The sequence below is a fragment of the Scyliorhinus torazame genome, chromosome 15 (genome assembly GCF_047496885.1).
Source record: "Scyliorhinus torazame isolate Kashiwa2021f chromosome 15, sScyTor2.1, whole genome shotgun sequence".
Lineage (NCBI taxonomy): Eukaryota > Metazoa > Chordata > Chondrichthyes > Carcharhiniformes > Scyliorhinidae > Scyliorhinus > Scyliorhinus torazame.
This window is the reverse complement of record NC_092721.1, coordinates 3,916,867-3,940,734: the sequence shown is the minus strand read 5'-3', so window position 1 is coordinate 3,940,734 and position 23,868 is coordinate 3,916,867. Positions and strand designations below refer to the sequence as shown.

Here is a 23,868-nt window from a genome sequence, read left to right as displayed (position 1 = left end):
GCAGCCCGCCTCCTCGCCAGCTCCACCGTAAAGTCCACGTATACCAACTCCAGCCCACTGCACCACCCGCTTCTGCTTGGTCCAGCACAGGACGTTTTCCTTCACACTGTACCTCCGGAATCACAGAGTCACTACCCTTGGCAGCTCACTCGCCTTTGGTACAGACCTCCACGACCGATGAGCCCGATCCAGTTCATATCGGAAGGGATACACCCTCCCCCTCTAGTTTCACCGGCATCGCGGCAAAATACTCAGTCGGCCTCGGTCCTTCAGTCGCCTGGATCTGTTTTCCATGTCTTCCATTTTTCCTCGCAGATCCTTGTTAATCTCCATCACCTTCCGCACCTCCTTCCCCATCGAAATAAGTTGATCACCGTGCTGCAATAATGTCTCCTCCACTTCCTTCAGCGCCTCCCCTTGCTCTCGCACCTCCGCCACTGCGCTCGCCACCACTGTTGTCACTGGGGAAATCACCTCCCCCACCAGCATACTCAAAACCTCACTCATCTCCTTCCTCATTGTCTCCATGTACTTTGTAAACTGCCTTTCGAATTCCGCAGCCATCACCTTAGTTATTTCTTCAGCCGTAAGCAATGCGGCTTCCCCTGGTGCTCCAGCCTCCATTCTCCTTGGTGGCCCCGTGGTGATATTTCCACTCCCCGATGGACCTTCAGCTGTTTTTTTTACGGTCGTTTCTTTGCTCACCCTTGACATTCTCCTTTACTGTGCCTTCACTGTTCCTCCTCTGTGCCTTCTCCCTGCTTTTGCCGCCTCCGTGGACCCTGGGACCGGGCTTAAAGCCCCAAAAATGCCGTTCACGAACGAGAGCCCGCCATTGTGCGGTTGCCTCCCGACGTTGTCACCGGAAGTCCAAGTTTCTCCTCTTAATAGCAGCTTTCTATCCCCTCATTATACTGGTAAATCTGTACGTTCTCAATGGTTTTGTTTTTCTTGGCATATATGTGTGATAAAATGAAGGGGCATCATAAAAAGTTTGCAAATTGTTGTACTCTGAGGCAAAGAGTCCACAAGAGGCCAGGCTGACTGGGTACAACTCACTTTATTATTCCACACTAGTCACTGTAATCTCTCCTCTCTCCTCTCCTCTACACTCAGGGTCTGCTTCCCTGAACTGCTTCCACGCCCGGGTTTATATTCGGTGGGGAGCTCCTCCAAATAGGATGAAACTCTGCCCCCAAGTCACCTGAGTAGCTCATACTCTGAGGTGTTGGGAGGGGAATCCTTCTCTGAGATCCTGCTGCTTCTGGGTGTAACCCTGCTCCCTGACCTAGTGTGTTATTCTGTCTTTTTCGGACTGTGGCAAGGATGAACGGAGATACGACCGGCTGGATGGAGGGGAAGTTGCTTGCAGGGGAAAAAGAGGAGAGAGTTTGCCTGCTTGCAGTTACCACGCCTGGGTCCAGTACTTGTTACTGGCTGCCTTTCTGCTTACCGGCTGGGAGTGGAGCACGGGGTGGATTTTGGTTGGCCTGCTGCCGGGATGAAAGTGGAGGAGAACGGACTCGCTTTTGCAGTTTTGGACTGGGTGGTGTCCAGAGACCGGATGCTGGAATTGTGGCAGCAGCAGGGCAGTGGCCCAATTGACTGAGTACTGCTTGTACTGATGTTGGTTTTGTTTTATTGTTGGGGGATTGTATGGTTATTTCTGTATTTTTGTACTTTTGTGGGGGGGCTAGTGGCTGGGTACTCGCCAGTTGCGGCCCTCCTGCGTCTGTACACTGGGGTTGAGGGGTCCCTGCAGGTGCTAGTGAGGGGGAGGGGTGTTCTCTCTCTCACCCTGCCCTGCACCGATGTATCCTTTTCCGGTGGTCTATGTTGCTCGTTTGGCGCCTTTCTGTCGGTAGTTAATGAGGAAATCTTGTAAGACAATATCAATGGTCAAGTGAATAGAAAAAGTGGCAATGGAATTCAATGCAGAGAAGTGTGATGCAATGCATTTGGGAAGGGCAAACCGCTCAGGGAAAACTCAAAAATGGTAGGATCCTGAAAAATGTAGAGGAGCAGATGGAACTTGGCGTGCGTGTAATCTGAAAGTACCCGGACAAGTAGATAAGTGGTTAAGAACGCATACAAGAGGCACAATGTTATGTTATAACTATATAATACGCTATTAGGCCACTGCTACAGATGTGTACAGGAATGATGTGGTCACATTAGAGGAAATACCGATTTAAGAGGATATTTCCAGGATTTGAAAATCTGAGCTATGAGGAAACATTGGATAAGTTGGGGTTGTTTTTGTCAGAACAGAGAAGGTTGAAGGGAGATGTAATTAAGATGCACAAAATTGAAGTAGCAAAATAAATGTATAGGAAGAGCTTGTTTTCCTTAGAGGGAGGTCAGTGTCTCGGGAGCATGGATTTAAAGTAATTAGAAGGATTGGAGGGGAGTTGAAGAGAGGTTTTCATTCAGAGGTGGTGAGGTATGGAAACACTGTCTGAAAGGATTATTTAGTTAGAAAGCTTTATTGCATTTCAAAAGCACTTTAATACTTACTTCAAGTGCTTCTTGTAACCTATAGGGCTGCGGACAAAAAGCTGGATAGGTCTATTTCAACAGGTATAGACATGATGGGTTATGCAACTTCCTTTTATGGAGAATGTGAAACACTGTGAAGGGTTTCACTAACAAATTAAATTTAGCTCTTTCTGTATTATAACTCAACCTTTAATCGGAATACCATCGAAATGAGGAATTGTCATCATCAAGGCACTATGTTCTCCCTACGCTATGTGTCCAAAATAGTCTCACTATTGCTAATTAGGTCTGATCAAACTTTGCACTTCTTGTCTTGTCCACCTTGGGAGTGATTGCCACTCCTTTCTAAATCCCCAGAATGGCCACACATTTCTCGCCCAAACCCAGTCCTGCTGAGAAATGTGCAGCATAGCTGCTCTGGGAGTCCTTTCTTTTCAGTGTAGCCGCATCCTTTTTTACAGTGAAAAACAATACGTTTAAAGGTCTCAGCCACTCTGACAGAAGAGAAGGTAAGTGTGTAAGGTGAGTGAATAGGATGGGTTGTTGGTAGGTGGGGGATGTTGGGGAGGCAGGGGGGGTTGGTGGTTTGGGGGATCAAGTTCTGTGAGGCGATGAATGATTGGGGAGGTGGTCAGGGGTAGGTTGGAGGATAGAGGGTAATGGAGGTGGTGGAAGGGTGGGTATTAGTCGGGGGGGGGGGGGGGGGGGGGGGGGGGGTGACCAGTAGTCCAGTAACATAATCATTGATTACAGAGTCAAGAAGCAGAGAGTTCAGATTCAAGGGCATTGACAATCGGAGCAATGGCAACATGAGGAACATCTTTTTAATGCAGTGAGTGGTTAGGATTTGGGATGCACTGCCCGAGTGCATGGCGGGGATAAATTCAGTAATGGCATTGCACAGGAAATTGGATCAAATCTGAAAAGGAACAATTTTCAGAGCTACAGGAAAAGGTGTTGAGTGGCACTGGGGGACTTGCTCTTGCACAGAGTCACCATGAAATTGACAAGCTGAATGAGCACCACCTGTGCTGTAACCATCTCATGATGCATTACTCCCATGCCAACATATTTTGAATAATTAAGCCAGGATTGTTGTATTGCTGTTTTAGATTTTCTCAGAATGACTTACATGATTATGGTTTGATCATTGATGGAGCTACACTGTCCCTCATCATGAAACCTGCCGAAAATGGTTCTTCAAGTAATTACAGAGATCTGTTTCTGGAAATATGCCGCAACTGCAGTGGAGTCTTGTGCTGCAGAATGGCACCTTTACAGAAAGCACAGGTTAGCCTTGACTGTGTGTTAGTGATATATGGTAAATACTTACTCAATGTTCCTTTGAAAGCAAGATATTAAACCTAGATTTTGCATATATGCTGCATCACCAGTGGTGTTGCTCACAGTAACGCAGAGATTTATTGGAACAAGGCTGTTACGTCAAGTAGCATTATTATGACAAAAGCAAAATACTGTGAATGCTGGAAATCTGAAATAAAAACCGAAAGTACTGGAATACTCAGCAGGTCTAGCAGCGTGGCAAAAGGTTACCAACCTGAAATGTTAATTCTGTTTCTCTCGCCACGCATGCTGCTAATTTCTGACATTTTCCTTTTAGTATAGCACTGGTATCTGGAGATCAACATGGGTTAGAGAAATGGGGTCTGAAGATGGGTGTTGGTTGGAGAATGGAGCATGAATTGAAGAATTTCCAAGTCTCTATCCTGAACATGTTTTAGATTTACTTTGTGATATGATGGGGTAGATAGATGTTGAAATTGCCTTGAACGTTTAATCCATGTTTGTTCTTTTAACCCTTATTTGCAGATAGTTAAATTGATCAAATCTTCAAAAGAGCATCCCATAACCTTGGCAATTGGTGATGGCGCTAATGATGTCAGTATGATTCTGGAGGCTCATGTTGGAATCGGTAAAATAATCCATTCATTTATAAAACACATTTTTATCTTTATAAATTATTCTTTATGATTAATGCCTGGTAGGATCTCTGGTCACAGTTATGGAACCATTTAACCATTTAATTTCTTGGGAGTTTGATCTTCGACAGGCTGAAAGATGTCTCTCATCTGTACTGCTCTAATTTAACATCTCGTCTACATCATTGTTCAATGTAATTCAGAATCTGCTGCATCCATCCAACTTCCAAATTCAAATAGAAATTAGGTAGATCAGAAGGGGCACAGCAACAGGAGGAGGCCATCAGTCTCACAGGTATTTTCTGCATACTTGTTGGAATTTTGTATTGATAGGATCTTAACCTGCCGAACTACGCCAAGTTGGGGGAAGCTTAGTTGATGAATCAAAGTCCTGGCGCAATACGACAAGTTGTAAGATCTAATAATATTTTTGGGCTATGTCAAGTTGTTGGATTCCTAGTACTATTCGACTGTGTAAAGTTGAAGGAATTTATATTATTTCTACTATTCGGTTACCAGTAGCACTTTTCGAATACTGGGACTCAGCAGAAATTTGCAGTTAAAACTTCTCAGGTGCCAAAAATAATTGTTTTATTTGTAGTTGCTTGATTAAAATTTGAAAGTCATTCAAAAGGCAATTCGTAGACAATTTGAAGCTTTCAGAGAATTACAGACATTATCTTTTTTGCTTAGGCAGACAGCTAGAAAGTAACTTTTAAAAGGTCAAAGTCTGGAAATGAAACATGAAGCGAGAGAGAGCTAATCTTCAGCTAAACTCAAACTCAAAGTCAAAAGTACACTACATCACTGACACAGACTAACACCCCGGAAAATACATCTCACATTAACAGACAGACTAAGAGAATTAAAGACAGACAATTAAGGATAGACTAACAAACTAACAGAAAGACAACTTACGACACAACACAACACACAACACTAAAATGGCGGGCGGAAACTTTTCAGTTATACACTTTCATGTCTGTCTTAAGTCATCTAATCACACCCCAATATAATCCTAATTGTTTTGGGTTAGACTCAAACACATTTGATTTGATGGCAAGCTGTCCATCTTCATTGTGCAACATTAGCTTTTAATTGTTTCATGTCTTCATGTTATGGAATGTGATATTCTGACCAACAAAAACTGGTCTTCTGCTGACTTAGCTGTTATCTGCATTGTGAACAATGGTGCCTTCATGTTGCTATGGTATTTAGTCCTTGTCCTTGACAATTAGCACCAGCAGTGTCAAATTGTCTTGCAACTGTGCTGTTTTAATGTCACACTGACTTTGAAAATATGCATTTGCCAGAACAACGGACCTCAGTAAAAGTGAATTATGCTGTATAAATGGGTATTTAAAACTGGGGCTTAATATTTATGCTTAAACATCTATCCTTTACCTATACTAGTTGTATTTGAAATACCTGGTTTCTACAATACTCTTGTGTATGGTGAAAATCTGAAGCCCCAGAACTGATCCATGGAGAGCACCACTTGTAACATCCTGACAATCAGAAATGTTCCCATTACTCTGTATTCAGCAACTAACTACTAGCTCATGTCTCAAGGTTTCTCCAATTGTGTGTACATAAATTTTTAATAATCTCTTCTGTGAAATGTCATTGAATACCTTCTGGAATTTCTTATGGACGTCATTTACAAACACTCGCACGTTTACCATATTATAGACGTCTACAAAAATCTTCAACCAGATTATTCGGACATAATCACAATAATCTTTATTAGTGTCACAAGGAGGCTTATAGTAACACTGCAATGAAGTTACTGTGAAAAGCCCCTAGTCCCCACATTCCGGCGTCTGTTTGTGTACACTGAGGGAGAATTCAGAGTGTCCAATTCACCTAACAAGCACGTCTTTCGGGACTTGTGTGAGGAAACTGGAGCACCCGCAGGAAACGCACATAGACATGGGAAGAACGTGCAAACCCCGCACAGACAGTGAACCAAAGGCAGGAATCGAACCTGTGACCCTGGCGCTGTGAAGCAACAGTGTTAACCACTGTGCTACCTAGGCTACTCTTCACAAATCTATACTGGCTCTTTGATCAATTCATACATCTTCAGGTATTCAGTCACTTTGGGCTGGATTTTCACTTCAAAGACAGGTAACTCGTGTTGGGAAATGTCCCAACTTGCCAGGCCCACTGAGGCAGAAAGGTCCCCGAATGCTGCGATCCTCATTCAGGGGGATGAGTATAGGCTGTAGTGGGGCAGACCATTAAAGCATCAGTAAGAGGCTTCAGACCCTTCACAACTCTTAATCTTGGGCAAATAAACATTGAGACATTAACAAAAGAGATCACAGGAAGAACAATTTATTATAGCCATTTAAAGATGTCAATCAACCAAAAAGAAATAAAAAAGATGTCAGTCGACCAAAGTCAACAGTTCTCTCCAATGTAAAAGCAGAACCCCTTGCTGAGAAACTCTTTTCATGAGCCTCCGGTCTTAGCGAAACATAATGAAGCCATCCAGTTCTACTGAAAAGATCTTACAGCTGTCCTCATTATGTATGCTTGGCTGTGAGTAGACATGGAAGGGTGATCAGTTGACATGGAGGCAATGAGGGGCTATAGAGCGTGGGTGGGAGGCATGAATTGGTATAGAGGGGGCATAGGTAAAAGCTTTTGAAGTTAACTTTTGAAAAGTTTCTGAATCCAGACTATGGTTCTTAATCCCTCTGAGGGGCAATGAAGAACGAGTCATCCAGAAGCTTGCCTGACTCCACAAAAATTCGGGCGAGGCTAGGAGATGCCTAGACTTGCAATAAAACCAGCCAGGTCAGGAGTTCAAGGTGCTGCCTCTTTACTCAGACCCTTACCCTGTGAAGGAATGGGGGTTAGAATTCTGGTTTTGGGTCCTGCCTGACATTTTTTAATGGTTCCTGAATCGTTCTGACTCCCTAAAATCCAGGATTCCATGCCTTTGTCTCTGATGTTAGTTCCTGGAACTTTCCCACATTGGCCCTCAAGCCCCCTTCACCCCATCTCATAAGGGCAGGGCACTCCCAGGCCCAATCCCCGGCAAGATGTCACCAGGCACAGTGGCACTGCCAGTGTGAAACCCTGCCAGTGCCACCTGGGCATCCTGGCAGTGTCAGGGTGTCACTGAGTGCCAGGGTACCACCCTGCCCAGAGGCTGATCACTCGGGGGCCTCCGATCAGCTGGGAGAACCCCTAAGTGCTGTTCAGCCTGGCCCATGTGTGTGGAGACCGGTGCTAAACGGCACCCAGCCAGGATCTCCGAGACAAGTGGATTCAATCCTGGGCGCTGGGTAGATCTGCCTAACTGCTCCCTTGAATATGCATATTTAGGGCCTGCCCTGTGGGCAGGATCCAAATCGCAACGTTTTGCGAGTTGTCATTAGATCTCGAGAGGCATGACACGCCAGGTAAATCTCCAACTGGCGCGTCCTGAGTCAGGCGCGGCCGTTAGATCGCGCCCAGAGTATTTTTCACATTTTACACTCCTGGATGGCCTAAATATTTGTCAATCAGCTGGGTACTGTGAATTCCAGCAACGTTCTACTCTGACTCTAATGTAACAAATCTACCATAGTTATATACTCCTAAATAGAGCCAAGGTACAGTGACCGGGATAGATTGATAGAAGTAGAGGAAGGCAAATTGCACAATTATCAAATTTCCCTTTTATTGGTGTGACTTCTTTCTTTCTTTGAGTGTTTGTTCTCAGAGGTTTTGTTTCTCCAGGTATTTTGGGGAAGGAAGGTCGTCAAGCAGCACGAAACAGTGATTATTGCATTCCCAAGATTAAACACCTCAAGAAGTTGCTACTTGTCCATGGCCATTATTATTATATTCGAATTGCGCAACTTGTCCAGTATTTCTTCTACAAGGTATGTGCATTAATTTTTTTTTTTTTTTTAAGGAAAATAAATTAAATCAGCGGCCTTTTTATGTTTCTACTTAAAGTAAATCTAAAATTAATGATTGAAATACCATTGGATGTGTGCAGTGCCAAGCACCATTGAAGACTATTTTTGGTGATACACCTTCAAACATGGAACCAAAAGACCATAAAAACTAGGGACAGTAGCCGGCCATTACATAGATACATACATAGAAGATAGGAGCAGGAGGAGGCCTTTTGGCCCTTCGAGCCTGCTCCGCCATTCATCACCATCATGGCTGATCATCCAACTCAATAGCCTAATCCTGCTTTCTCCCCATAGCCTTTGATCCCATTCTCCCCAAGTGCTATATCCAGCCGCCTCTTGAATATATTTAAAGTTTTAGCATCAACTACTTCCTGTGGTAATGAATTCCACAGGCTCACCACTCTTTGTGTGAAAAAATGTCTCCTTAACTCTCCTAAATGGCTTACCCTGAATCCTCAGACTGTGGCCCCTGGTTCTGGACACACCTATCATTGGTAACATCTTCCCTGCATCTACCCTGTCTAGTCCTGTTAGAATTTTATAAGTCTCTATGAGATCCCCCATCATTCTTCTGCACTCCAGCGAGAACAATCCCAACCTAGTCAATCTCTCCTCAAAGGACAGTCCCGCCATCCCTGGAATCAGTCTGGTAAACCTTTGCTGCAGTCCCTCGAGAGCAAGAACATCCTTCCTTGGAGAAGGAGACCAAAACTGCACACAATACTCGAAGTGTGGCCTCACCAAGGCCCTGTACAATTGCAGCAACACATCCCTGCTTCTATACTCGAAACCTCTTGCAATGAAGGCCAACATACCATTAGCCTTCTTTACCGCCTGCTGCACCTACATGCTTACCTTCAGCGAATGGTGCACAAGGACACCCAGGTCCCGCTGCACACTCCCCTCTCCCAATTTACAACCATTCAGGTAGTAATCTGCCTTCCTGTTTTTGCTTCCAAAATGAATAACCTCACACTTATCCAAATTATACTGCATCTGCCATTGGTTTGCCCACTTGCCCAACCTGTCCAGACCTTGCTGTAGGATACCTGCATCCTCGTCACAATTCACCCTCCAACCTAATTTGGTATCATCTGCAAACTTTTGAGATGTTACATTTTGTTCCCTCATCCAAATCATTAATATATATTGTGAATAGTTGGGGTCCCAGCACCAATCCCTGTGGTACCCCACTGGTTACTGCCTGCCAATTTGAAAAGGACCCATTAATCCCTGCTCTTTGTTTCCTCTCTGCCAACCAGTTTTCTATCCACCTCAATACATTTCCCCCAATCCCATGCGCTTTAATTTTGCACAATAATCTCTTATGCGGGACTTTGTCAAACGCCTTCTGAAAGTCCAAATATGCCACATCGACTGGCTCCCCCTTGTCGACTGTACTGGTTACCTCTTCAAAGAATTCCAACAGAGTTGTCAAGCATGATTTTCCCTTCATAAATCAATGCTGACTCTTGACTAATCCTGCCACTACTTTCTAAATGTTCCGCTAGAAAGTCCTTGATAATGGATTCAAGCATTTTCCCCACTACCGATGTTAGGCTTACTGGTCTATAATTCCCTGCTTTCTCTCTACCTCTCTTTTTGAATATCGGAGTGATGTGAGCTACCCTCCAATCTGCAGGGACTGTTCCAGAGTCTATAGAATCCCAGAAGATGACCACCAATGCAGCCACTATTTCCAGAGCCACCTCCTTAAGCACTCTGGGATGCAGATTCTCAGGCCCTGGGGATTTATCCGCCTTCAATCCCATCAGTTTTCCCAGCACCATTTCTCTACTAATGTTGATCTCCCTCAGTTCTTCCCTCTCACTAAACCTTTCATTCTCCAACATTTCTGGGATCTGATTTGTGTCCTCATTTGTGAAGACAGAACCAAAGTATGTATTTAATTGCTCAGCCATTTCTTTGTCCCTTATTACGCATTCCCCAGTTTCTGTCTGCAGTGGGCCTACATTTCTCTTTACCAATCTCTTTCTCTTCACATATCTGCAGAAACTCTTAGTGTCAGTCTTTATGTTCCCTGCAAGCTTCCTTTCGTACTGTACTTTCCCCTTCTTAATCAATCCCTTCGTTCTTCTTTGCTGAATTCTAAACTGCTCCCAATCCTCAGACCTATTATTTTTCTTGGTCAATCTGTTTACTTCTTCCTTGGATCAGATACTATTTCTAATTTCCTTTGTAAGCCATGGATTGGCCCTCTTACCCCCTTTGCTTTTGTGCCAGACAGGAATGAACATTTGCTGTAGTTCCTCCATGCGTTCCTTGAATGTTTGCCATTGTCTGTCCACTGTCATCCCTTTAAGTCATCCCCAGTCTATCAAGGCCAACTCACGCCTCATATCCTCATAGTTCCCTTTATTAAGATTCAGCACCCATCTCCGAATCTACTTCACTCTCCATCTTAATAAAAAATTCTATCATGTTATGGACGCTCATCCCCAAGGGGTCTCGTACAGCCAGATTGGCAATAATTCCCTTCTCATTACACAGTACCCAGTCGAAGATGGCCTGCTCTCTAGTTGGTTCCTCCACATATTGGTCAAGAAAACCATTCCGTATACACTCCAGGAATTCCTCCTCTATGGCATTGTGGCTAATTTGATTTGCCCAATCTATGTGAAGATTAAAATCACCCATGATCACCGATATTCCCTTATTACATGCATCACTAATTTCTTGTTTAATGCCATTCCCAACCTCACCAGTGCAGTTTGGGGGGGTCTATATATGACAACCACTCATGTTTTCTGTCCCTTGGTATTTCTCAACTCTACCCATACAGATTCCACATTGTCGGAGCTAATATCCTTTCTCACTATTGTGTTAATTTCCTCTTTAACTAGCAGTGCCACGCCACCATCTTTTCTTTTATGCCTGTCCTTCCTAAATACTGAGAACCCTGGGACATTCAGTTCGCAACTCTGTTCACCCTGCAACCAAGTCTCTGTAATCCCAATTATGTCATACTCATTTATATCTATCTGCGCGATTAGTTCATCCACTTTATTGCAAATGCTCCGTGCATTAAAGCACAGAGCCTTTAAGTTGTCTTTTTCACAATGCTTGTCTTGCTCCCAATATTTTTCTCTCCTGCCCCGTTTGAATTTTGTCCTTGGTTTCTCCACCTATCACTTTTCTGATTCATTTTTCTACCTTTTGCTTTTGTCCTTGCTCCCTCTTTCTCTGGCTCCTTGCGTAGGTTCCCATCCCCCTGGCATTTTAGTTTCAAACCTCCCCAACCGCTCGAGCAAATTGCCCCCCTAGGACTCAGTTCCAGTCTTGCCCAGGTGTAACCCGTCCAATTTGTACAGGTCCCACCTACCCAGAACCGGTCCCAATGCCCCAGGAATCTGAAACCCTCCCCCTGACACCATCTCTTCAGCCACATATTCATCCTTTATATCCTGTCATTTCTACTCTGACTAGCACGTGGCACCGGTTGTAATCCTGAGGTCACTACCTTCGAGGTCCGATTTCTTAACTTCCTTCCTAGCTCCCTGTATTCTGCCTTTAGGAACTCATCCCTTTTTTGACCTATGACGTTTGTACCGATGTGTACCATGACCACTGACTGTTCACCCTCCCCCTCCAGTATGTCCTGTACCCGCTCCATTCCTCTGAGCCTGTTACGCCATTTATTAAAGTCATGCTTGATCTAACACTCATTGAGTCCACCTTCCTGCCTTCTCTTCATAATCCAACTGATTAAAATCCTATCGGTCTCAGCCTTGAAAACGTTCAAGTCCTCTCCTCCACAGCATTCCATTTGCCTTTCCTATTACCTTCTGCACCTATATGCTACGATCCCCAAGACCCTTTGTGTAGATGCTTTCTGTAGACTCTATTTAAATAATAAGCCACTTTCTCATTCTTTCTTCCAAAATGAACAATCTTACATGTTCCCACATTAAATTCAATTTGCCAATTTTCTGCCCACTCACTTAACCTGTCAATATCCCTCTGTAAACTAATTATATCCTCCGTACAACCTGCCTTCCCTCCCACATCCACCTTTGTATCGTCTGCAAATTTGGCCACAGTACACTCTGTCCCAGCACTGATCCCTGTGGCACTGCCACAGGGTTACCGTCCTCTAACCTGTATAACGACCCCCTCATCGCTACTAGCTGCTTCCCGTCAGTTAGCCAATTCTCTATTCATGGCAGAATCTGACATTCAACCCCATGAGCTCCTGTCTTGTGGTGTAGCGTTTTGTGTGGCACCTTATCAAATGTTTTTTGAAAATCTAAATGTCCAACATTGACGGGTTCTTTTCTGTCTACTCTCGATGATACCTCCTCAAAGAACTCCAGGAAATTTGTCAGGCACGATTCTCCTTCCTGAACCATGCTGGCTCTGCTTGATCAGACTATGACTTTTCAAATGCACTGCTATTCTCTTCTTAATAATCGATTCTAATGTTTCCAACAACTGAAGTTAGACTAACTGGCCTGTAGTTTCATGTATTTTGCCTGCTTCCCTTTATGAACAAGGCAATTTTCCAACCCTTTGGCCCAGTTCCAGAGTCCAAGAGATTTTGGAAAACGACTACCAATACATCCACAAGCTCTGTAGCTACCTCCTTTAAGATCATGGGGTGCAAACCATCAGCCTTTTGACCATCAGACCTGTCAGCCTTTAACCACATTGGTTTGCCTAAAATTAATTCTCCAGTGATGGTAACTGCATTCAATTCCTCCCCCTGTATTTTTTACTATTTCTGGGATGCTTGTAGTTCGGCAGCAGGGTTTTTCAAACTGCGGGTCATGACTTGCTTGTGTCGGGGGGATCGCTGAGCAATTGGTCGCGGTGCTCCCGATCGCAGGAGAAGCACCCAATGGCCACAACCGGCTTTTAAGAATATCGGATGGGACAGGCTTTAAATGGGAACGACGCAATCTTCCCGCTAGGAGTGGAGGCAGAGAGCAGGTTACGAGCCCGGCATGTCCACTGATGTCACGCGCCCTGTATATCCGTGCTTTTGGTGCAAAATCATGGAGGAGTGATTCCTTCATTTTCTAGCTGCCAGCAAAGCAGGCAAGGCAACTGTGAAGAACTGAAGATGGATCGTTTTGTTATAAGGAAGAGAGAGCCGGAGACACAAACAGGCCAGGGTGTCACAACTGAACCTGCTGGAGAGAGCTACTCAGGAGAGTTCATGGCTGGATAAAGGAGTGCGAGTGTGAGCTGCTCAGGTGTTAGCAGTCCTGGTGTTAGCTGTATACAGATCTCCAAGACCTCTGGTGAACAACCTACTAAGAAGAAACTGAAATCAGGAACAAAGCAGTATAAAGATGATTTCTTGTGATATGGCTTTGTTAATTGTGCTAATGCAAATCAGGATGCAAAGCCCATGGTGTGTTATATACAGGCAAGTACTGGCAAATGAGAGTTGGATGCTCACTATGTCTTATCTTGAAGACATCATTTCAATTCAAACTCAACCTCAAATTGCAAGGGAGGGATGATGATTGCTTTTGACACTGAAGAAACAGATGCTTTCCAAAAGTCATTGAAATTTTGGTAAGTGTGAGTACAAAGCCAAAACTAATACATGTTCCCCACACTGCTACAGCACATTGAAGAAAACAGTGTTAGTAAGGGAACTGTCAATAGACTGGCAAGCCTTATTCAGTGGCATCTGGCTGCGCTGACCAGTTTTTGTCACCACTTTCCAGAGGAGAAGTTTCAGATTTTGGAAGAGAAGAGGTGGGTGAAAAATCCTTTTGCGTTTGAGACCCAAGTCAATGATTAATTGAATTGAAAAAATTGAAAATCACTTATTGTCTTCAATGAAGGCTTCAATGAAGTTACTATGAAAAGCCCCTAGTCGCCACATTCTGGCGCCTGTTCGGGGAGGCTGGTATGGGAATTGAACTGTGCTGCTGGCCTGCTTTGGTCTGCTTTAAAAGCCAGCGATTTAGCCCAGTGTGCTAAACCAGCTCCTAAGTTACAGTTGACTCCAAATGAAGAGATAAAACTTCTGTGCCTCATCTGTGACAGCACATTAAAAACACGCCACAAGTCAATGAGGCTGTCAGCATTCTGGAGTAGCCTCTGAGGAGTGTCCTGAGCTGAATAAACAAACATTTCATTGCTGTTGCCCTTTAAAATGACCTACATGTGCGAGCTTAGATTTTCCATCCTCACAAAGAGATCAGCTGAACTCTGCACCTGCTATGCGCATTGTCTTTTCCTCCTGTGAACCTGATTGGAATGAGATCGCGAGGACCAAGCAGGGTTTGGTGTAGCATTAAAGGTAAGTGGAAATGGTGTGTTGTGGAGGTCGGCTGGCGTGGGCCGTGAAGGTCAGCCAACCTGGGTCCCAAAGGTCAGTCAGTTGGTAAACCATGGGTCCCAGGAAAAAAAGTTTGAAAAACACTGCTGCAGACAGTAAAGACTGACGCAAAATAGCGATTTAACTCCTTCGCCATTTCCTTGTTCCCTATAATTACTTCCGCAGTTTCATTCTCTCAGGGCCCAATGCTTTCTTTTATTTCTCTCTTCCTTTTAATGTACTTAAAAAAAACTCTTATTGTTTGTTTTTACATTTCTCGCTATCTTGCCCTCATAGTTTGTTTTCTCCTTCCTGTTTTTTGTCCATCCATGTTTGCTGCATTCTGAATCTGTCTCACTCCTCTGGCCCACCACTAACCTTTTCCATCTTGTATGTTTCCGCTTTCAACTTAATACCCTGCTTAACTTCCTTGGTTATCCATGGTAGATTCTCCCTCCGAACACAGTCTTTCCTCCTCATTGGGATGTATTTTGTCTGGGAATCAATAATTATCTCCCCAAGTAGCTGTCACTGCTCATCTCTTGACTTACCTACTAATCTATATGATCAGTCCACTTTGGCCAATTCCATCCTCATACCTCTGGAATTCCCCTTCTTTAAGTCTAACATTGACATTTCAGTCCCAGTTTTCTCTCACTCAAGCTGAATGCTAAATTCTATTATATTGTGATCACTACTTCCTACGGGATCTTTAGTCTTCAGATCATTCATTAAAGCTACCGCATTACACAATACCAGATCCAAAATAGTCTGATCCCCTGGCTCCAGAACATTGTTCCAAGCAAACATTGTGAATGCACTCCATGAATTCATTCTCTTGCTTGCCATTTCCAATTTGATTAGTCCAATCTCTCTGAAAATTAAAGTCACCAATGGTTAATACAGTGCTCTATTTGGATTTTGTTATTTCTTGATCTAAAGCAGCATGGTAGCACAAGTGGATAGCACTGTGACTTCACAGCGCCAGGGTCCCAGGTTTGACTACCCGTTGGGTCACTGTCTGTGCAGAGTCTGCACGTTCTCCCCGTGTCTGCGTGGGTTTTCTCCGGGTGCTCCGGTTTCCTCCCACAGTCCAAAGACGTGCAGATTAGGTGGATTGGCCATGATAAATTGCCCTGAGTGACCAAAAAGGTTAGGAGGGGTTATTGGGTTACGGGGTTAGGGTGGAAGTGAGGGCTTAAGTGGGTCGGTGCAGACTCGATGGGCCGAATGGCCTACTGCACTGTATGTTCTATGTTCTAAACTCTTTATGACAGCATGGCTACTTTTCTGGGGCCGATACAATACACCCACCACTCTCCATCCTTCCTTTGGTATTTGTCACTTCCACACAGTTCATGCTTTGAGCCTAGATCACCCTTCAGAACAGTATTTATTTCCCCTCTTATTAGCAGAGCTACCTCACCACTTTTTCTTTCCCACCTGTCTATCCTAAAAGTCAAATTACCCAGAATATTGGCTTTGGAAGCAGACCAAGGCAGGCCAGCAGCACGGTTCAATTCCTGTGCCAGCCTCCCCGAATGTGGCGACGAGGGTTTTTTCCCAGTAACTTCATTTGAAGCCTACTTGTGACAAGCGATTTTCATTTCATTTCATATTGATTTCACAACTTTGATCTCCTTGTAGCCATGTTTTGGTAATCAGTCATGCCTATATCTCGAGACTTCCGATGGTGACCATGAACTGAGCAGTCGCACGGAAGGTGACTCTCTCCCAGGAGCTTCTCGCTAGACCTTTTTAAAACGTTAAACAGGCACCAAAAGTATGACAAAGTTACCCAACTTAATCCCCACTTACTACCCAATCGACTAACCCAACCGACTAACCGTAACGCGCCAGCAGCCAGGCCACCAGGCCGGGAAGAGGAAAGAAAGGAATACCCCAAACAATTGTATAGTGAGAGTATTGGTGTCATAAGATGAAAATCCCCCCCCCCCTCCCCATCAGCTTCTGCCCCCAGTGATAATGTTATCCTCAAGGGTTCAGTTCACAAAGGATGCCGTGGGATCAGGAGTGGCTAAACATTCCCTGCTGTGTTGCCAAGATAAGACCCAGGTCATTGAGAGCTATCAGCCAGAGAGGAATCAGACATTCACATAAGCTTTGTGAGGATCTATGGACTGTCCCCACTGTGGAGTCTCTGTAGAGGTATTACGGTACCTGGTAATGCTGGAACACCATTCGTAGATATTGTATGCTTCCTATTGGTCAAGCTGTATGGTAGCTCCACCCTGCTAGGCCGGGTATAAGAGCCTGTGCCGCCCCAGCAGCCTTCATTCTGTACCTGAGCTGCTGGGGGAAACATCTAGCTTATTAAAGCCTTCAGTTGGACTACAACCTCGCTTTAGTGGTCATTGATTGTGCATCAATTTAATAAGCTACATTTAAAAGGATGGAGCTCCGAATCAAGCCGGAGTGTCTGCAAATCAGCCCCCATGTGGCGAACTCAGCGGCAATCTTCAAGCACTGGCTGGCGTGTTTTAAAGGATATCTCGGGACGGCCGAAAACACACCCACGGGAGAACAGAAAATGCAAGTCCTGCACTCGAGGATGAGCCCGGAGATTTACACCCTCATCGAGGAAGCGGAAGACTTCGATGCAGCAATAGAACTGCTAAAAGGACATTATATTCACCCGGTAAACCAGGTCTACGCCCGACATCTGCTAGCAACGAGACGACAAATCCCTGGGGAATCGCTGGAAGAATTCTACCATGCACTCCTGGTGTTGGAGAAACTGCAGCTGCCCGCAAGTTTCGGCGAGCGAAAACACCAAACTTTTGGTCCGGGACGCTTTCGTGGCAGGTATGCTGTCCTCCCAAATCCGCCAGCGATTGCTGGAAAAAGACACTAGGTCTCAAGGAGGCACGGGCCCTTGCAGGCTCCCTGGATGTGGCCTCCAGAAACGCCCGCGCTTACGTTCCTGACCGCGTGGAACCCCTCCGCAGCCAACCCCGAGACATCCCCCATCCCCCCACAAGCTTGTGCTGCAAGGCGGCCTGGCAACCCCAGGGGGTCCCGCTGCTACTTTTGCGACAGGCCAAGCACCCCTGCCAGCGCTGCCCAGCCCGCGCATCCACCTGCAAGGGATACTGTAAAAAGGGCCATTTTGTGGTGGTATGCCAGGCCCGTGCGGTTGCCGCGGTCTTCGGCGGCGAATGCGGACCGCCATCACTAACCTCTCCACGGTCCCCGTGCTGCCAGCGAGCGCTGCCATCTTCCTACTCCAGGGCCATGTGTGGACCCCGGGCGCCGCCATCTTGTCCCGCGGATGCCACGTTAGATGGATGGGCACCGCCATTTTGCGCACCCCCAGCCATGTGCGACCAATCGGAGCTACCATCTTGGATGGACCCCCAGAGCCCAGCTCGGCTGACCACACACTGCCCGAAGAGAACACTCAACTGCTGCGATTAGCCTCGGTGACTCTGGATCAGTCCCGGCCTCGAACACTCTCAACTGCTACAACGACCTTATTTATCAACGGGCACGAGACGTCCTGCCTAATTGACTCTGGGATCACGGAGAGCTTCATACCTGACACGGTAAGGCGCTGTTCTCTCCTCATCCACCCCATTAATCAAAAAATCTCCCTGGCCTCCGGTTCCCACTCAGTAGGGAGTTCAAAAATTTCCGTCTCTACGACCTTCCCCACCTCTCCGCGGCTACACTCCTGGGTTTAGACTTCCAGTGTAATCTTCAAAGTCTGACCTTCAAATTCGGCGGCCCTATACCCCCCTTCACTGTCTGCGGCCTCGCGACCCTTAAGGTCGACCCACCTTCCCTGTTTGCGAACCTCACCCCGGATTGCAAACCCGTCGCTACCAGGAGCAGACGGTACAGTGCCCAGGATCGGATCTTTATTAGGTCAGAGGTCCAAAGGCTACTGAGGGAAGGAGTCATTGAAGCTAGCAACAGTCCCTGGAGAGCTCAGGTAGTGGTGGTAAAGACCGGGGAGAAGCATAGGATGGTCATCGACTACAGTCAGACCATCAACAGGTTTACGCAGCTGGACGTGTACCCTCTCCCCCGCATACCGACCTGGTAAACGGGATCGCGCATTACAAGGTCTTCTCCACGGTGGATCTTAAGTCCGCCTACCACCAGCTCCCCATCCGCACTAGTGACCGCAAATACACTGCTTTCGAGGGAGATGGGCGGCTCTATCACTTCTTAAGGGTTCCCTTCGGTGTCACCAACGGGGTCTCAGTCTTCCAGCGTGAGATGGACCGAATGGTTGACCGGTACAGTTTACGGGCAACATTCCCGTATCTCAATAATGTCACCATCTGCGGCCACGACCAGCAGGACCACGACACCAACCTCCGAAAATTCCTCGAGACAGCAAAGATCCTTAACCTTCCATACAACAAGGATAAATGCGTGTTTAGCACCGACCACCTCGCCATCCTTGGCTACGTAGTGCAAAATGGAGTTATCGGCCCCGACCCTAAGCGCATGCGCCCCCTTCTGGAGTTCCCCCTCCCTCACTGCTCCAAGGCCCTGAAGCGCTGCCTAGGGTTTTTCAGTTACTACGCCCAGTGGGTAACCAACTATGCAGACAAGGCCCGTCCCCTGATCCAATCCACAGCTTTTCCCCTGTCGATAGATGCCCGCCAGGCCTTCAGCCACATCAAAACGGACATTGCAAAGGCCGCGATGCACGCCATCGACGAGTCCCTCCCCTTCCAGGTCGCGAGCAACGCGTCTCATGTAGCTCTGGCGGTCACCCTCAACCAAGCAGGCAGGCCCGTGGCCTTCTTCTCATGTACCCTCCATGCCTCCGAAATCCGCCACTCCTCAGTCGAAAAGGAGGCCTAGGCCATAGTAGAAGCTGTGTGACATTGGAGGCATTACCTGGCCGGCAGGAGATTCACTCTCCTCACTGACCAACGGTCGGTTGCTTTCATGTTCGATAATGCACAGCGGGGCAAGATTAAAAAACGATAAGATCTTGCGGTGGAGGATCGAACTCTCCACCTACAACTACGAGATCTTGTATCGTCCCGGGAAGCTAAACAAGCCTCCTGACACCATGTCCCCGCGGCACATGTGCCAACGCACAAGTGGACCGTCTCCGAGCCCTCCACGAGGACCTCTGCCACCCGGGGGTCACTCGCTTTTTCCACTTTACCAAGACCCGCAACCTGCCCTACTCCATCGAGGAGATCAGGATAGCCACCAGGGACTGTCAAATCTGTGCGGAGTGCAAACCCCACTTCTACCGGCCAGAGAAAGCGCACCTGATAAAGGTATCCCGTCGCTTTGAATGCCTCAGCATGGACTTCAAAGGCCCCCTCCCCTCCACCGACCGCAACACGTACTTCCTGAACGTGATTGACGAGTACTCCCGGTTCCCAGTCGCCATCCCCTGCCCCGACATGACCGCAACCACTGTCATCAAGGCCCTCCATAGCATCTTTGCACTGTTCGGGTTCCCCGCCTACATACACTGTGATCGGGAGTCCTCCTTTATGAGCGACGAACTGCATCAATTCCTGCTCAGCAAGGGCATCGCCTCGAGCAGGACGACCAGTTACAACCCCCGAGGTAACGGACAGGTAGTGAGGGAGAACGGAACGGTCTGGAAGACCGTCCTACTGGCCCTACGGTCCAGGAATCTGCCAGTCTCCCACTGGCAGGAAGTCCTCCCGGATGCCCTCCACTCGATACGGTCACTCCTTTGTACCACTAACAACCAGACACCTCACGAACATCTCCTTGTCTTCCCCAGGAAGTCCTCCTCCGGGACCTCGCTCCCGATCTGGCTGGCAGCTCCCAGACCCATCCTGCTCCGAAAACACGTGCGGGGGCACAAGTCGGACCTATTGGTCGAGAGGGTCCATCTTCTCCACGCTAACCCCCAGTAAGCCTACGTGGCGTACCCCGACGGCCGACAAGATACGGTCTCCCTTCGAGACCTGGCACCCGCCGGAGCCCCACGCACTCCCCAGCCACCAGTCTCACCCCCCCCCTCCCCCCACCACCACCAGGGCACCTGACAGGAGGATCGGTCCTTCCGCCGGCCCCGTCTAGGCCCCCCCACCCACTGACGCACCACGCAGGCGCTCCCTTCCCAGGTCAACCGTTTTCCCCACCAGCGCCGTCAAGGGGTGTCAAAGCTGCCACAGAGATCAAGGTCACGCTCCCGGAGTCACAGACGCCCGAGCCTCCACCAGAGTCACCACTGAAGCTCCGGCGATCACAGAGGACGACCAGGGCCCCCGATCGACTGATTCATTTTAAATTGTAAATTTAAATCATAAATTGTAAATAGTTAATACAATTGTAAATGGTTATAAAACGCTGTACGGAGGTATTACGGTACCTCCGTAACTAATTTTACCACGTTGCCAAGTTTGTAGTATCAGGCCACCACCCCCGCCGTACTCTTTTTAACAGGTGGTAGTCTGTGTAGAGGTATTCCGGTACCTGGTAATGCTGGAACACCATTGGTAGATATTGTATGCTTCCTATTGGTCAAGCTGTATGGTAGCTCCGCCCTGCTAGGCGGGGTATAAGAGCCCGTGCCGCCCCAGCAGCCTTCATTCTGTACCTGAGCTGCTGGGGGAAACATCTAGCTTATTAAAGCCTTCAGTTGGACTACAACCTCGCTTTAGTGGTCATTGATCGTGCATCACCCACCAAATGTTGTCGTCATCCTCCTCGAATGTAGAGACATTGGGCATATGGTGTGTCTCCATAACAGGAGCCTTTTGACATGTGGTATGTGCTCTGCGAACAGGCAGGCACGAGTGCAATGCACACAGGTGCCATGTGACGATTATGGGGCGTTGTCACAGGATGCCCTCATCGTCTTCCATGAATCTAGGTGAATTGAGTGCTTCCTGAGCACAACTGCATCATTGTGACATTACTAATGCCTCGTTGCCGACATCCTCGCCCCTGAGGACTACCTCTGCCTTCCATCTATGTCCTCCTCATGGGGGTTGATGCGCCGCCCCTCCATCTCCTTCTCAGGCAGTTCCTCCACCCATTGCCGCAACAAGTGCGACACCCTCAGTGTGAAAGACCCTCTGTGGTCAGGGCTCCATCTGACCAGTCCAGGCATTGGAACCTCATCTTCTGGATCCCCATTGTTTGGCTCCACCAAAGTGAGAGTTTTGGCATGAGCCTTGTTGTATGTTATCTCTGCTGCACTGTCTCGGATCATGTTTTCGGGATCCTTAAGGGGGAGGGGGAGCAGTCCCAAGTCGTGGTCCACATAGGTACCAACGACATAGGTAGGAAAAGGGATAGGGATGTAAGGCAGGAATTCAGGGAGCTAGGGTGGAAACTTAGATCTAGTACAAACAGTTATTATCTCTGGGTTACCCGTGCCACGTGCTAGCGAGACGAGGAATAAGGAGAGAGAGCAGTTGAACACGTGGCTACAGGGATGGTGCAGGAGGGAGGGTTTCAGATTTCTGGATAATTGGGGCTCATTCTGGGGTAGGTGGGACCTCTACAAACGGGATGGTCTACACCTGGACCAGAGGGGTACCAACATCCTGGGGGGGGAATTTGCTAATGCTCTTCGGGAAGCTTTAAACTAGTTCAGCAGGGGCTTGGGAACCTGAATTGTAGCTCCAGTATACAGGAGGTTGAGAGTAGTGAGGTCTTGAGTAAGGTTTCAAAGTTGCAGGAGTGTACCGGCAGGCAGGAAGGTGTTTAAAGTGTGTCTTCTTCAATACCACGAGCATCCGGAATAAGGTGGGTGAACTTGCAGCATGGGTTGGTACCTGGGACTTCGATGTTGTGGCCATTTCGGAGACATGGATAGAGCAGGGACAGGAATGGTTGTGGCAGGTGCCGGGGTTTAGATATTTCAGTAAGCTCAGGGAAGGTGGTAAAAGAGGGGGAGGCGTGGCATTGTTAGTCAAGGACAGTATTACGGTGGCAGAAAGGACGTTTGATGAGGACTCGTCGACTGAGGTAGTATGGGCTGAGGTTAGAAACAGGAAAGGAGAGGTCACCCTGTTAGGGGTTTTCTATAGGCCTCCGATAAGTTCCAGAGATGTAGAGGAAAGGATTGCAAAGATGCTTCTGGATAGGAGCGAAAGCAATAGGGTAGTTGTTATGGGGGACTTTAACTTTCCAAATATTGACTGGAAACACGATAGTTTGAATACTTTTTTAGATGGGTCCGTTTTTGTCCAATGTGCGCAGGAGGGTTTCCTGACACAGTATGTAGATAGGCCAACGAGAGGCGAGGCCCTTTTGGATTTGGTACTGGGTAATGAACCAGGACAGGTGTTAGATTTGGAGGTAGGTGAGCACTTTGGTGATAGTGACCACAATTCGATTACGTTTACTTTAGTGACTGAAAGGGAAAGGTATATACCGCAGGGCAAGAGTTATATCTGGGGGAAAGGCAATTATGATGCGATGAGGCAAGACTTAGGATGCATCGGATGGAGGGGAAAACTGCAGGGGATGGGCACAATGGAAATGTGGAGCTTGTTCAAGGAACAGCTACTGCGTGTCCTTGATAAGTGTGTACCTGTCAGGCAGGGAGGAAGTGGTCGAGGCAGGGAGGAAGTGGTCGAGCAAGGGAATCGTGGTTTACTGAAGCAGTCAAAACACTTGTCAAGAGGAAGAAGGAGGCTTATGTAAAGATGAGACATGAAGGTTCAGTTAGGGCGCTCGAGAGTTACAAGTTAGCTAGGAAGGACCTAAAGAGAGAGCTAAGAAGAGCCAGGAGGGGACATGAGAAGTCTTTGGCAGGTAGGATCAAGGATAACCTAAAGCTTTCTATAGATATGTCAGGAATAAAAGAATGACTAGGGTAAGAGTAGGGCCAGTCCAGGACATTAGCGGGAAGTTGTGCGTGGAGTCCGAGGAGATAGGAGAGGTGCTAAATGAATATTTTTTGTCAGTATTCACACAGTAAAAAGATAATGTTGTCGAGGAGAATACTGAGATTCAGGCTACTAGACTAGAAGGGCTTGAGGTTCATATGGAGGAGGTGTTAGCGATTCTGGAAAGTGTGAAAATAGATAAGTCCCCTGGGCCGGATGGAATTTATCCTCGGATTCTCTGGGAAGCTAGGGAGGAGATTACTGAGCCTTTGGCTTTGATCTTTAAGTCATCTTTGTCTACAGGAATAGTGCCAGAAGACTGGAGGATAGCAAATGTCCCCTTGTTCAAGAAGGGAAGTAGGGACAACCCCGGTAACTATAGACCA

General features: G+C 47.0%; 1 protein-coding gene across 1 annotated transcript in view; it reads left to right on the top strand.

The window, feature by feature from the left end:
- LOC140391742 (phospholipid-transporting ATPase IH-like) overlaps positions 1–23,868 on the top strand; it is a 250,203-nt gene that overhangs the window by 121,933 nt on the left and 104,402 nt on the right. Inside the window, exons 20-22 of the mRNA XM_072476552.1 lie at positions 3,612–3,789; positions 4,330–4,432; positions 8,175–8,320. Coding sequence (XP_072332653.1) covers positions 3,612–3,789; positions 4,330–4,432; positions 8,175–8,320 — 427 coding nt within the window. The remainder of the gene's footprint in view (positions 1–3,611; positions 3,790–4,329; positions 4,433–8,174; positions 8,321–23,868) is intronic.